At 45.6% G+C, this 13,871-nt stretch overlaps 1 protein-coding gene across 3 annotated transcripts in view; it reads right to left on the bottom strand.

Annotated features, from left to right (window-relative positions):
- The window catches only part of RAB22A (RAB22A, member RAS oncogene family), a 63,995-nt gene that overhangs the window by 21,045 nt on the left and 29,079 nt on the right, over positions 1-13,871 (bottom strand). For all 3 annotated transcript variants that reach the window (XM_023538769.2, XM_010599460.3, XM_003419915.4), the window contains exon 3: positions 4,244-4,325. In XM_023538769.2, coding sequence (XP_023394537.1) covers positions 4,244-4,325 — 82 coding nt within the window. The remainder of the gene's footprint in view (positions 1-4,243; positions 4,326-13,871) is intronic.

The raw sequence follows: 13,871 nt of genomic DNA, 5'->3' as shown, positions 1-13,871 counted from the left end.
GGGGAGAGGCTTTTGAGGCCACTGCTCAGGGCTGGGCTGTGATGAGAGGGGCGGGGGAAGTTGTGGAAGGGTTGTTGCCGTTAGGTCCCGGTCAAGTCGGTTCCGACTCATAGTGACCCCACGCACAACAGAATAAAACACTGCTTGGTCCTGCGCCATCCTCATAATCGTTGTTATGCTTGAGCTCATTGTTGCAGCCACTATGTCAATCCACCTCATTGAGGGTCTTCCTCTTTTCTGTTGACCCTGTACTTTGCCAAGCATGATGTCCTTCTCCAGGGACTGATCCCTCCTGACAACATGTTCAAAGTATGTAAGATGCAGTCTCGCCATCCTTGCTTCCAAGGAGCATTCTGGTTGTGCTTCTTCCAGGACAGATTTGTTCGTTCTTTTGGCAGTCCATGGTATATTCAATATTCTTTGCCAACACCACAATTCAAAGGCGTCAATTCTTCTTCAGTCTTCCTTATTCACTGTCTAGCTTTCACATGCATCTGGTGCTACTGAAAATACCATGGCTTGGGTCAGGTGCACCTTAGTCTTCAAGGTGACATCTTTGCTTTTCAACACTTTAAAGAGGTCCTTTGCAGCAAATTTGCCCAATGTGGTGCATCGTTTGATTTCTTGACTGCTACTTCCATGGCTCTTGGTTGTGGATCCAAGTAAAATGAAATCCTTGACAACTTCAATCCTTTCTCCATTTATCATGATGTTGCTCATTGGTCCAGTTGTGAGGATTTTTGTTTTCTTTATGTTGAGGTGCGATCCATACTGAAGGCTGTGGCCTTTGATCTTCATTAGTAAGTGCTTCAGGTCCTCTTCACTGAGCAAGCAAGGTTGTGTCATCTGCATAACACAGGTTGTTAATGAGTCTTCCTCCAATCCTGATGCCCCGTTCTTCTTCATATAGTCCAGCTTCTCGGATTATTTGCTCAGCATACAGATTGAATAGGTATGGTGAAAGGATACAACCCTGGCACACACCTTTCCCGACTTTAAACCAATCAGTATCTCCTTGTTCTGTCTGAACGACCACCTCTTGATCTATGTAAAAGTTCCTCATGAGCACAATTAAGTGTTCTGGAATTCCCATTCTTCCCAACGTTATCCATAATTTGTTATGATCCACACAGTCGAATGCCTTTGTATAGTCAATAAAACACAGGTAAACATCCTTCTGGTATTCTCTGCTTTCAGCCAGGATCCATCTGACATCAGCAATGATATCCCTGGTTCCATGTCCTCTTCTGAAACCGGCCTGAATTTCTGGCAGTTCCCTGTCGATATACTGCTGCAGCCGTTTTTGAATGATCTTCACCAAATTTTGCTTGCATGTGATATTAATAATATTGTTCGATAATTTCCACATGTGGTTGGATCACCTTTCTTGGGAATAGGCATAAATATGGATCTTTTCCAGTCAGTTGGCCAGGAAGCCGTCTTCCATATTTCTTGGCACAGACGAGTGACCACCTCCAGCACTACATCTGTTTGTTGAAACATCTCAATTGAGATGCTGTCAATTCCTGGAGCCTTGCTTTTCACCAATGCCTTCAGAGCAGCTTGGACTTCCTTCCTTCATCGTGGAAGGGTACTGGCAGGAAAATGACCTTGTCTAGTGTATGCTCCCCAAGGATTCCTCTGAGTCCTGTGAGGAGAGGGGACATTCCAAGGCCAGGGGAAGGGAAGGCAAGAAAAATAGTTAAAAGGCTACAGGAGTGAGTTATGGGCAGCTAGGAGCAAGGTGCTGGTAGTGGACGCAGAGAAAAGGCTGCTGGTAGTGGACACAGAGAGAAAGGAACGTACCCGAGACATATTTAGAAAGGAGGAGGGCTCAGAGTGAGGGAGCTGTCAAAGCTGACCTCCGGATCCAGGGGTGGCAGTGTGGTCCCCTATCTGAGAACAGCAGGGATGGCTAGGAAAGCCCCCTTGAAGTCAAACAGAGGTGGGCTCTGAAGGCTACATATGAGTTTTCTAGGCCAAAGAAAGGATCGTAGGGAGGCAATCAAGGCCAAGGGGACACTACATACAAGGGGATGAGGGTGAGAAAATGTACTGCCTGCTTGGGGAACGACAGGCAGGTGAGCACGGGAGGGCAAACAGGCAGGCGGTACACACAGCGCTGAGGCAGGCACACTCAGAGCCTTGAATGCTGCACCCAAGACATACTGGTGGTCCTTGAGCCAGGACCAGCTCATAGCTGCATCTGGTATGGCTCTCCTGGCATTTCAAACACTTTGTGATTGGCTGTCAGATTTAAAATGAGGAGCATTTACTGAGATCCAGGCCTTGAGCTTTTCTTAAACGTTGCAGTCTGGCAGCCCTGGATGTGTGCTCTTGCCTGGCAACAAGAGGGTGCAGTGAGTGCTCCTCAGCTGGTGCTCCCATCTCAGCGCCCCCACACCCTGCTCCCCGGGCAGCTCTCCTTTGGCCCAGGCTGCCCACCTGTCTCCACTCCCTGCCAGGTTAGGCATCTCCCCTGCAAGCCCTGTGCTAAGTGCACCTTAGAGCTACGAGTCCTGGTGCAGAATCAATCAGAAGTGGGAAAACACGAGGCCGGCCAACCAGTTAATTACAAAACTTAACAGGCTCCTGCTATTCTCCTCGCAGTATGGGAGAGGCACAAACCCTGGTGTCATTATTCTCTTTTCATGTTCTTGAAAAAAGGTGTTATACATCACCGTGTATCCCAGCGAATGGTTCTGCTTTAAAGTGTAATGGGCTCTGTCTTACAGCATGATTCTTTACGATGCAGGTGTTGTGGTAGCTAGCATCTGCGATGTGTGAGGGGGTAACTGAAACTTGGCATTTAGTGGAAAGGCCCATATATTACTGGCCTAAGAGCCACACTGGTGGTGGTGTGGTTAAGTGCTGCGGCTGCTAACCAAAGGGTCAGCAGTTCAAATCTACCAGGTGCTCCTTGGAAACTCTATGGGGCAGTTCTACTCTGTTCTATAGGGTCTCTATCAGTCGGAATCGACTCCACGGCACAGGGTTTGGTTTTTTTTTTTTTTTTAAGAGCCACACAAGTTCTTGGCTAACAGGGCAGACCTCAGGTCTGCAGCTACAGGTAACATTCAGGATGACTCTGTGGGAAGCAACCCTTCTGAAGGACAAAGAGTGATGACCACTGAGTCTAGCCGTCCCAAATGCTCCATCTCACAGGCACAGCCCAACCCGAGGAGAGGGCAGCAGGTGAAGGTAACCGGATGCATCTCAGATGAGCAATGGGGCTTGGGGCATGGCATCTGGTGTTCACAAAATGGGGGACACCAAACACAGCAAGCCGGAGACGTTTAATCTGTACAAACGTGTGGTGTCTGCATCTAGGGCAACAGTGCCGTAATGGCTGGTTTTGTTTCCCTTCATTTTTCTGCAATGATTCTTGTCAGACTTTATGCCGCGTGCAGCATCTAGGCTGTCTTAGATAAGACCGTGATGACAATTTTCCTGATTACTGCTGGTTTACTTTTAAGAGCTGAAGATAGCCCTGGGCATCTATCAGCTGTTCTGTTCTGATAGTGCTGCTTGAGAACAAAACTAAAAGGCAGTTAAATGATGAGGTGGCTGCCAAGTGCCCCTGGGGGTCGGACTCAGTGTCCAGAGGGAAGGGAGGCAGCAGCACAGGGCTGTTCCCTTTCCTGCCCCTGGGGCCCTTCCTATCTGGGGGCATCACTGAATCCCATTCCGCACTGTGCTGCTGCGGCCCAAGCCTCATTTATGGTTCGGGCCCTTCCTCAAGCAGATAACCATCTTGGACAATTTTATCATTGGGCATTTATTAAGTACCTATTGCAAGGCACCATGTTAGCTCATCCATTTCACTTAAACCTCAAACTTTATATGCTGTTAAGCTCCTTCTTTAGCTTTTAAAAGGCAGCTATAGATGAGATGTGCTTCACTCTCCCTTTCTACCACGACTTCTTTGATGTTGTAGCTGAAGAACAGACCCCATCACACACCACGCTCTGAGCAGGGCTGGATGGGGCCCATTAGCCAGCACTTACTTTAAGATGCTAAAACGTATAAAAACATCCTCAATGCCCATGATCACTTTCTCCATCAGTGGACTTTGAGGCTCTAATTGAAAAGAAAAAGGCTGGCCTACGCAAATGGAAATAGATGTGTCTCTGGCACATATAACAGGAATAAGGAACGAGAAGACGCAAGGGATGCCGACAGCTCAGTTGGAGCCTTAATTGGGGCCTCAGAAAAACACGTAGTAAATTAAAGAGTGACTTACTCGTTCTTGTCCAGCCGTATCCCAGATTAGGAATTTATGTAGCTCATTTTGGTACTGGACAGTCTTGGTCATAAAAGATGCCCTATAAAGAGAGACCTAAATGATCAGAACACAAGGACTGAAAGCACACGTCCAGCCCCAGCTAGAAACATCCCTTAGATGTAATGCTGACACTCCCAGCTCCACACCACATCCTAACTGTGCTCCTCTCTGGAGTACTGGTGGGATATTCGGGCGTTGGCTGCACGTTCCACGTCACTGAAGCAGCAGCACATCCGCCCAATGCAAAAAAGGGAGAAGTCTTTGGCTTCCGACTGCCTGAGCTCGGCGTCAAAAGAACCAAGAGGTATTCTGGTAATCCAGGTGTTGCCCTCCCTTGTGAAATTAAAACAAACAAAAACAACCCGTTGCTGCTGAGTAGATGCCAATTCACAGTGACCCTATGGTACAGAGTAGAACTGCCCCACAGGGTTTCCAAGGCTGTCACCTTTACAGGAGCAGACTGCTACATCTTTCTCCTGGGGAGTGGCTGGCATGTTCAAATTACCAACCTTATGGTTAGTAGCCACCAGGGCTCCTTTTTGTAAAATACAGAAGCTGTTATTTAAGAAGATGTCAAAATGGGGAAAGTTTCCAAACAAGCTTTGTGTCCAGGCTGTGTGTGCACTGGTGAAAATCATTAAGCCATTTGTGCTTGTCCTCCCTGCACTCCCCAGTCACATGTACATAAACAGCTGAGTAGGAGCTGGTGTCAGGCTGTCAGGCTGAAGTTCACAAAATTAAGATTCTAAACAAAGAGAAGGGAGACGGTGGAGAGGCAGCCACGGCTGCACCAAGGTGAACTGATTCACTGGCAGCACCCACCTCTGGTCTTTAGGAACGGAAAAGGCCTTGCAGCGGGGGCCCACAGCAGACCCAGGTCCTTGCCAAGTCCCGGGATGGGGGAGGGGAGAGGAGTGATGGTACACAGGCCACGCTGGTCACCCGGACGGGCCCAGGGTACTTGGAAGGCAGGGTTCCTATGCTTTTTCGGGTTCCATACTTTTTGGAGGTGTTCCAGTGAGATCCCCCAATCTGGCCTATTCTCTGAGGAGCTCTGATGGCCCATTATGCATACTTGGAGCTCCAGGGGCTGGTGCAGGTTCAAGTATCCTGCCTAGGGGCTGACCCAGCTACGGGAGTACCTTCCACTCCCCACCTTGCCCGCAGAGCAGTCTCCTGGGAAGTCTTCTGACTCCGAGTCTCCTCAGTGCATCCCAGGCTGGCTTGTAGAGCCTGGGAGTAACTACACGGTCTTTCCTACTGGGTAATGAGCCCTCTGGGGCCAGGCCAACCTGTGCTCTTGGAATCACGCCCCATCACACCCATGAGGACATGGAACTCAATGGCTAGGCATTTTCAGATATGCTGAACACTCGCTTTCGTTGAAATTCAAGTACAGATAACATAGTCTTTAAGAAAGTGTAAGTTAAAATCAACAGAACGACTTTTTGAAGAATCACTGAGCTTAGGTAAGTATCAGAGTCTTAAGTTTTGAAAACTTAAACTCTGAGACAATGAATTCCTGGCAGTACCGATATAAACTAACGGCTTAGCGAGCAGCCTCCAAAATGGAAGCTGCAACGAGGAGGGGAAGATGAGTTAGGAGGCAAGATGACACTCACTGGAAAGCAATATTGACTGGGTATTTATTTACTAGAAACTTCCCCCTCGGTGCCCTCAGTAAAGTGCTATGTGCACAGAAGGTGCTCGATAAGTGGTTATTCTATCAAGAACTTCTGGCAACTCACCACTAGGATTAAATCAGGATGGGCAACAAAGCTTCTCACTTAGGAAAGACCTAAGCATTCAAAAAACATTGCTTATTGTGAGGACTAAATGGGAAGATGTATGTGAAAGTGCTTTGCAAATTGTAAAGCACTATACCTATACAAGGTATTATTATTATTATTTAAAGGCAGCTCCAGGAAATGTTTTAGCTTAGACTTTGCAATTAGTCCTAAAAGCCTGCAACTAAACTCTCCATCAATTATGGCTGTGGTGTTACACTTAAGAGTGACAACAGGCATCCAACGGAAGCCTATTAACACAGCCAGTGCATCCAACACATCCATTTCGGCTACACACAGGATAAGAAAAAAATCTGCTTCAAGTAGACAAAAAGCAGAGGAAGGTATATGCAACAATTAGGAAATTTTTGTTAGAGGGTTAGAACTCACTCCAGTTCAGCCTACCTGTCGACCATTTCCCCTTTAAGGAAAACGAAGATCCATTACTCAGGCAGGAGAAATGAAAACAAAATGGCAGCTGCAACGCAATGACAGTTTCCTTAAGGATTAAACCTGGATTCCTGTCTCTGACCCTCCACCCATCCTTCTGCTTTCCCACCTCATCATTCTCACCACACCTCCTTTCTCCCTACAATGAGGTCTTCTTGTGCCCTAAGCTTTCTTTGGGGGTCCATGCCTATGTCTGTTGGCTTCTTCTCCTTTCGTCACCAATATCACTGCCCCCATAAGCAGTTCGTTAAGAGTATTGTCTGCCCATCTGTCTCTGCCACCTAGAAAAGACCCAAGCCACCATTTGACCTGCTTTCCCTATCCAATGGTGGAGTGGCTACCTGCTGGAGGAAGTTACCAAGCATGTGGAGTGAAGACGCTGTCCACCCTCGGCTGGGACGGGCTCTTAGACATTCTCCCATTCTACACAGCGATGACGCCACACTCCCACCACTCCTTTCCAGCTCCCTACCACCTCCCGCTACCCTCCTTTTGGGGGCAACAGCTTGTTTCAGTCTTCTCAGAGAAAACAAAGGTTATAAAAGCCCTAGGTCCCTCAACGTGCTCCCCATGCCAATCCTCCCAACTGCAGAATAAACAGATTTCCAGTCACACTGGCCGTGATTCCACCTGACTCTGGCTAAGCCAGAGATGTCTTATCTTTGGTTCATTCGACACTGCTGCCCTGGTTGATGACCTCAGTGCATACTGCATGGGCCACTGTAGTAGACAAACTGATCTCCTCCCCCAGTCTCACATCCTTCCAGTTGTCCCTATACCTGCTGGTCCTTTTTCTTGGATGCTTTCCACTGGCTCTCCCCTGGCCAGATGCTCCTCATTTTTCAAGTCTCAGCTCAAATGTCAACAATCGCAGAAGTCTGTGCTGTCCACCCAGCTTCATTCCGACACATCGCCCCGCTTCTGTCTTCAAAGTCCGTCCCACAATTCCTGACTAGCTTATTTATGGCTCACTGGTTCAATGTCTAACTCAACTTTGAGAAATACAAGCTCCATGAGGGAAGAGACCTTGCTGTATTCCTCCTCTGTAATAGGGTGGCTTCCTCATTTCTCGCCTCCTTGTAGCCTACGACTCTTACAAAACATCCACCATGGTGACTCCAAGTTATTTCGCTTTCTGTTATTCCAGTAGTTCTAGGGCGTCTTGGATAAACACTTCCCGAAGCATGAAAAGAACAACTATGGGAGTGCAGGTCCAGAGTTCTTTAATGGTAGCCAGGTGTGTGGCCTCTAGGGTATGAGAGATGTGGTTCAACTAGCAGGGCTGACTATGCCCAGGGAATGTCCTTCCTGTCCCCTCCTGCTCAGCTACCAGCTCTAAACCCCACCCTTGCCAACAAGCAACAGGAAAATTCCATAAGTTACAACTGAAGGTCACTGTGTTTATCCATCACTCAGAATTCTTCTAAGAAGTCTTGCAGTACTTTCCTCTTTGAGGGTCTCTTTTTGCCACCCACTTACATGTTGAATCCAGTCCCATCTTGGATGGCCATGGTGAGATGACCACTACTCCCTTCCTCTCATATTCTCCTGAGCCTCAAAATGTCTCTTTATAGTAGCAATTGTCTTCGGTGATTTTTGAGAGACTTTGAACTCTCAGCCTATCACACTTGTGAGAACCACTTCCTCCTCCCTCAGCATTTGGGATCCAGTTCTTCTCTGCAGAAAATGCCTGGACTCCAGGGTTTGACTCAGCAGGGGTACTGCCCATTGTCCTTCCCTGATGGCATCCGGCCTCTTCTGAGGTCTGGGCTAGTCCTGGGGCAGAAGGCCGCCTTCACTACCAGCAATCCCTTCCCGTAGCTTCAGGGTCTTATCTGCTGAGGATAGCACATTCTGCATTTGGCTGACTTTAGACAAGCTAGATACCTCATCACCATTTCAAATTTAACTTGGTGAAGGCAGGACTCATTTTTATTACCCACCCTCCACTGTCCCTCACTCCAAGTTCTCAATCATAGTACATTATGTCTACCTTCCACATAACAGAAACTGATCCATAACTATTCTTTGTTCTTTCTTGCTTGCATCCAATTTTGCAGTAGAGCTGTCTGGTTCTTCATTTTACATTTAATCTACACTTGAACCTCAACCCCTGACATAAATTCATAAATGGGACCTAATCTTTGAGCGGGACTACTACAATTTTTTCCCTTCCCTTGTCACTCCAACTCTAGGATCACTCCTTTAATGTTCGAGTTAAAATGACGTGGAAGGTCTGATAACTTCAATATCTTGCTTTCTGAAAAACAGGCAATGGCTTCCTGCCATCCAAATGATACATTTTTATTTTCCAGCCTGCTGTTTACTTGTCTGATAACCTTATTTTTCACTACTAAACCATCTCTCTTCCCTCTGCCTAGGCAGATCTTATTACCTCTTTAATCTAAAATCCCTACCAGCATTATTTCCTAAAGCTAGAATGCCTTTCATATACTACTCCATTTTTCATGACATTCTAAAAATACGACTTCAACGTGCACCAAGCAGTCACGATCTTTGGGCAGAGTACGTGTCCCCAATGAAAATACTCGCCCACAAGGTGTCGTAACATTTTCCTTTAACTGCAGTGCACTTGTTAGTTCTCTTGGAGTGTAGGTGCACTCTGACGGCTCATCCCAGTACCTTTCTTGACCACAAACCCTTTTCTTTGGAGGGCACAGGGGATGCTGTCACTCCCACAATGATATCATACCCATTTGAGGATGAACAACTCAGTCCATTTTAACATTAATGAAGGAGCACAATTTTTAAAGAACCCCTTGCGGTGGAGTTGATTCCGACTCATAGCAACTCTATATGGCAGAGTAGAATTGTCCCATAGGATTTCCAAGGCTGTGATCTTTACAGAAGCGGACTGCCACATCTTTCTCCTGCAGAGATGGCTGGTGGGTTTGAACCACCAACGTTTAGGTCAGCTGTCGAGCGCTTAACCACTGTGCCACCAAGGTTCCTATAATGTCTGCTGTTGTTGTTAGGTGCTGTTGAGTCAGTTCCGACTCATAGTGACCTTATGTACAGCAGAATGAAACAATGCTCAGTTCTGTGCCATCCTCACATCTGTTGCTATGTTTGAGTCCACTCTTACAGCCACTGTATCAATTGATCTCATGGAAGGTGTTCTCTTTCACTGACCCTCTACCAAGCATGATGTCCTTCTCCAGGGACTGGTTCCTCCTGATGGCATGTCCAAAGTACGTGAGACAAAGTCTTGCCATCCTTGCTTCCAGGGAGCACTCCTGCCTGTTCTTCTTCCAAGACAGATGGTTTGTTCTTCTAGCAGTCTACGGTATATTCAATATTCTTTGCCAAGACCATAATTTAAAGGCATCAGTTCTTTGGTCTTCTTTATCCATTTTCCAGCTTTCACATGCATAGGAGGAGACTGAAAATATCATGGCTTGAGTCAGGCGCACCTTAGTCCTCAAAGTGACATCTTTGCTTTTGAATACTTTAAAGAGGTCTTTTGCAGAAGATTTGCCCAACGCAATGCATCTTTTGATTTCTTGACTGCTGCTTCCACGGGTGTTGATTGTGGATCCAAGTAAAATGAAATCCTTGACAACTTCAATCTTTTCTCCGTTCATCACAATGTTCCTTATTGGTCTAGTTCTGAGAGTTTTTTTTTTCTTCTTCTTCTTTATGTTGAGGTGTAATCCATACTGAAGACTGTGGTCTTTGATCTTCATCAGTAAGTGCTTCAAGTCTTCTTCATTTTCACCAAACTACGTTGTGTTGTCTGCATACAGCAGGTTGTTAATGAGTCCTCCTCCAATCCTGATGCCCCGTGCTTCTTCATATAGTCCAGGCTCTTGGCTTATCTGCTCAAGGTACAGACTGAAGAGGTATGGTGAAAGGATACAACCCTGATGCATAACTTTCCTGACTTTAAAACAGACAGTATCCCCTTGTTCTGTTCAAATGACTGCCTCTTGATCTTTGTACAGGTTCCTCATGAGTACAATTAAGTGTTACAGAATTCCCATTCTCTGCAATGTTATCCATAATTTGTTATGTATGATCCACACAGCTGAATGCCTTAACATAGTCAATAAAACACAGGTAAACATCTTTCTGGTATTTCAGGCAAGATCCATCTGACATCAGCAATGATATCCCTGGTTCCACATACTCTTCTAAATCTGGCTTGAATTTCTGGCAGTTTCCTGTCGATATACTGCTGCAGCCGCTTTTGAATGATCTTCAGCAAAATTTTGCTTGTGTGTGGTATTAACGATATTGTTCAATAACTTCCATGTTCAGTTGGATCATCTTTCTTGGGAATACACATAAATATGGGTCTCTTCCAATTGGTTGGCCAGACAGCTATCTTTCAAATTTCTTGGCCTCGATCAACGTGTACTTCCAGCACTGCATCTGTTTGTTAAAACATCTCAATTGGTATTCCGTCAATTCCTGGAGCCTTTTTTTTTTTTTTTGCCAATGCCTTCAGTGCAGCTTGGACTTCTTTCTTCAGTACCATCGGTTCTTGATCATGTTACCTCCTCAAATGGTTGAATGTCCACCAATTCTTTTTGTTATAGTGACTCTGTGCATTTCTTCCACCTTCTTTTTTTTTTTTAATTAATTTTTATTAAGCTTCAAGTGAACATTTACCATTCCAATCAGTCTGTCACATGTAGGTTTACATACATCATACTCCCTTCTCCCACTTGCTCTCCCCCTATTGAGCCAGCCCTTTCAGTCTCTCGTTTTGTGCCAATTTTGCCATCTTCCCTCTCTCTCTATCTTCCCATCCCCCCTCCAGTCAAGAGTTGCCAACACACTCTCCAGTGTCCACCTAATTTAATTGGCTCACTCTTCATCAGCATCTCTCTCCCCCCCGCTGACCAGTCCTTTTCATGCCTGATGAGTTGTCTTCGGGGATGGTTCCTGTCCTGTGCCATCAGAAGTTCTGGGGAGCACTGTCTCTGGGATTCCTCTAGTCGCATTCCTATCATTAGGTATGGTCTTTTTATGAGAATTTGGGGTCTGTATCCCATTGGCCTCCTGCTCCCTCAGGAGTTGTCTGTTGTGCTCCCTAGCAGGGCAGACATCGATTGTGGCCGGGCACCAACTAGTTTTTCTGGTCTCAGGATAATGTAGGTCTCTGGTTCATGTGGCCCTCTTCCATCTTCTTTTGATGTTTCCTGTGTTGTTTAATATTTTCCCTGTAGAATCCTTCAGTATTGCAACTCAAAGCTTGAATTTTTTCTTTGGTTCTTTCAGCTTGAGAAATGCTGAGTGTGTTCTTCCCTTTTGGTGCTCTAGCTCTAGCTCTTTGCACATGTCATCATAATACTTTGTCTTCTCAAGCCGCCCTTTGAAATCTTCTGTTCAGCTCTCTTACTTCATCATTTTTTCCTTTTGCTTTAGTTACTTGACATTCAAGAGCAAGTTTCAGAGTCTCTTCTGACATCCATTTTGGTCTTTTCTTTCTCTCTTGTCTTTTTAATAAACTCTTGCTTTCTCCACATATGATGTCCTTGATGTCATTCCACAACTCGTCTGGTCTTTGGTCATTAGTGCTGAACTTTTCAAATCTATTCTTGAGATGGTCTCTAAATTCAGGTGGTACTTTCGCTCAGGTCGTACTTTGGCTCTTGTGGACTTGTTCTAATTTTCTTCAGTTTCAACTTGAATTGCATATGAGTAGTTGATGGTCTGATCTGCAGTCAGCCCCTAGCCTTGTTCTGACTGATGATATCGAGGTTTTCCATCGTCTCTTTCCACAGATGTAGTTGATTTGATTCTTGTGTATTCCATGTGGCAAGGTCCACATATATAGTTGCCGTTTATGTTGCTGAATAAAGGTATTTGCAGTGAAGAAGTCGTTGGCCTTGCAAAATTCTATCATGCGATCTCTGGCATCGTTTCTATCACCAAGGCCATATTTTCCAACTACTGATCCTTCTTTGTTTCCAACTTTCACATTCCAATCGACGTTAATTATAAGTGCATCCTGATTACATGCTTGATCAATTTCAGACTGCAGAAGTTGGTAAAAACCTTCAGTTTCTTCATCTTTGGCCTTAGTGGTTGGTGCATAAATTTCAATAATGGTCACATTAACTAGTCTTCCTTGTATGTGGATGGATATTATCCTATCACTGACAGCAATGTACTTTAGGACAGATCTTGAAATGTTCTTTTTGACGATGAATACAATGCCATTCCTCTTCAAGTTGTCATTCCCGGCACAGTAGACCGTGTGATTTCCTGATTCCGGATGACCAAAACCAGTCCATTTCATCTTACTAATGCCTACGATATCAATGTTTATGTGTTCCATTGCAGTTTTGATGACTTCCAATTTTTCTAGATTCATACTTTGTACATTCCAGGTCCCAATTATTGACAGACGTTTGCAGCTGTTTCTTCTCATTTTGAGTGGTGCCACACCTGCAAATGAAGGCCTCAAAAACTTGACTCCATCCATGTCATAAAGGTTGACTCTAAGGGGACAGCTCTCTCCTAGTCGTATTTGGAGTGCCTTCCAGCCTGAGGGGCTCATCTTCCAGCACTGTATCAGACAATGTTCCACTGCCATTGGTAAGGTTTTTAATGACTAATTCTTTTCAGAATTAGACCACCAGTTTCTTAGCCTAGACGTTCAGCTGAAACCTGTCCACCATGGGTGACCCTGCTGGTATTTGAATATTGTGGCACAGCTTCCAGCATCACAGCAACACACAAGCCCCTACAGCACAACAAACTGACAGACAAGTGTGGGGAGGGCAATGGAGAGTGACCAAAAGAAGGTAAAAGTGTTGGAGATTCAATCTTTGAAAGAAGAAAATCTCAAACAGGAAGAAGTGCATTTATAAGGTTTTTTCCTGAGGGTATCACCAGTCTACAGTGCTGGATGGCTAGAAGTCAAACCGAAAACCAGTCCTACTGGCTGAAAGTATCAGAGGATGAGATTCAGGGCCACCAGTGTGGCTGGAAATAGAGGAGGATGTCCTGAAAGGAAGGTAGCTACAAATATGTACACAACTCCTCTCAAATTCACAGTTGGCTCCAAAACTGCACACGCTGGCGGGGGGGGGGGGGGGGACTTGATGGAGTCCAATAGACAGTAAGAGCAGAAACACTGAAAAAAGTTGAGCAGAGACTTTAGTTGCCACTAATTACAGGCGAGAAAGAATTGGGAGTTTGAATCCTGACAAGTTACAGTGGTCAGTGAATGTTTTGGGTGAATACCCAGGTAGTCATACCTACCTCATCCCAAGACTAAGACAATGTCCCAAGACTAAGGATTTACCATAAGGCTCAAGGCAACACTCCAGCACATCTATTCTAACAACGTGTTAACACCAAGCTCCCACTAC

The sequence above is a fragment of the Loxodonta africana genome, chromosome 24 (genome assembly GCF_030014295.1).
Source record: "Loxodonta africana isolate mLoxAfr1 chromosome 24, mLoxAfr1.hap2, whole genome shotgun sequence".
Lineage (NCBI taxonomy): Eukaryota > Metazoa > Chordata > Mammalia > Proboscidea > Elephantidae > Loxodonta > Loxodonta africana.
The sequence above is the reverse complement of the archived record's forward strand: the minus strand, read 5'-3'. Positions and strand labels throughout refer to the sequence as shown.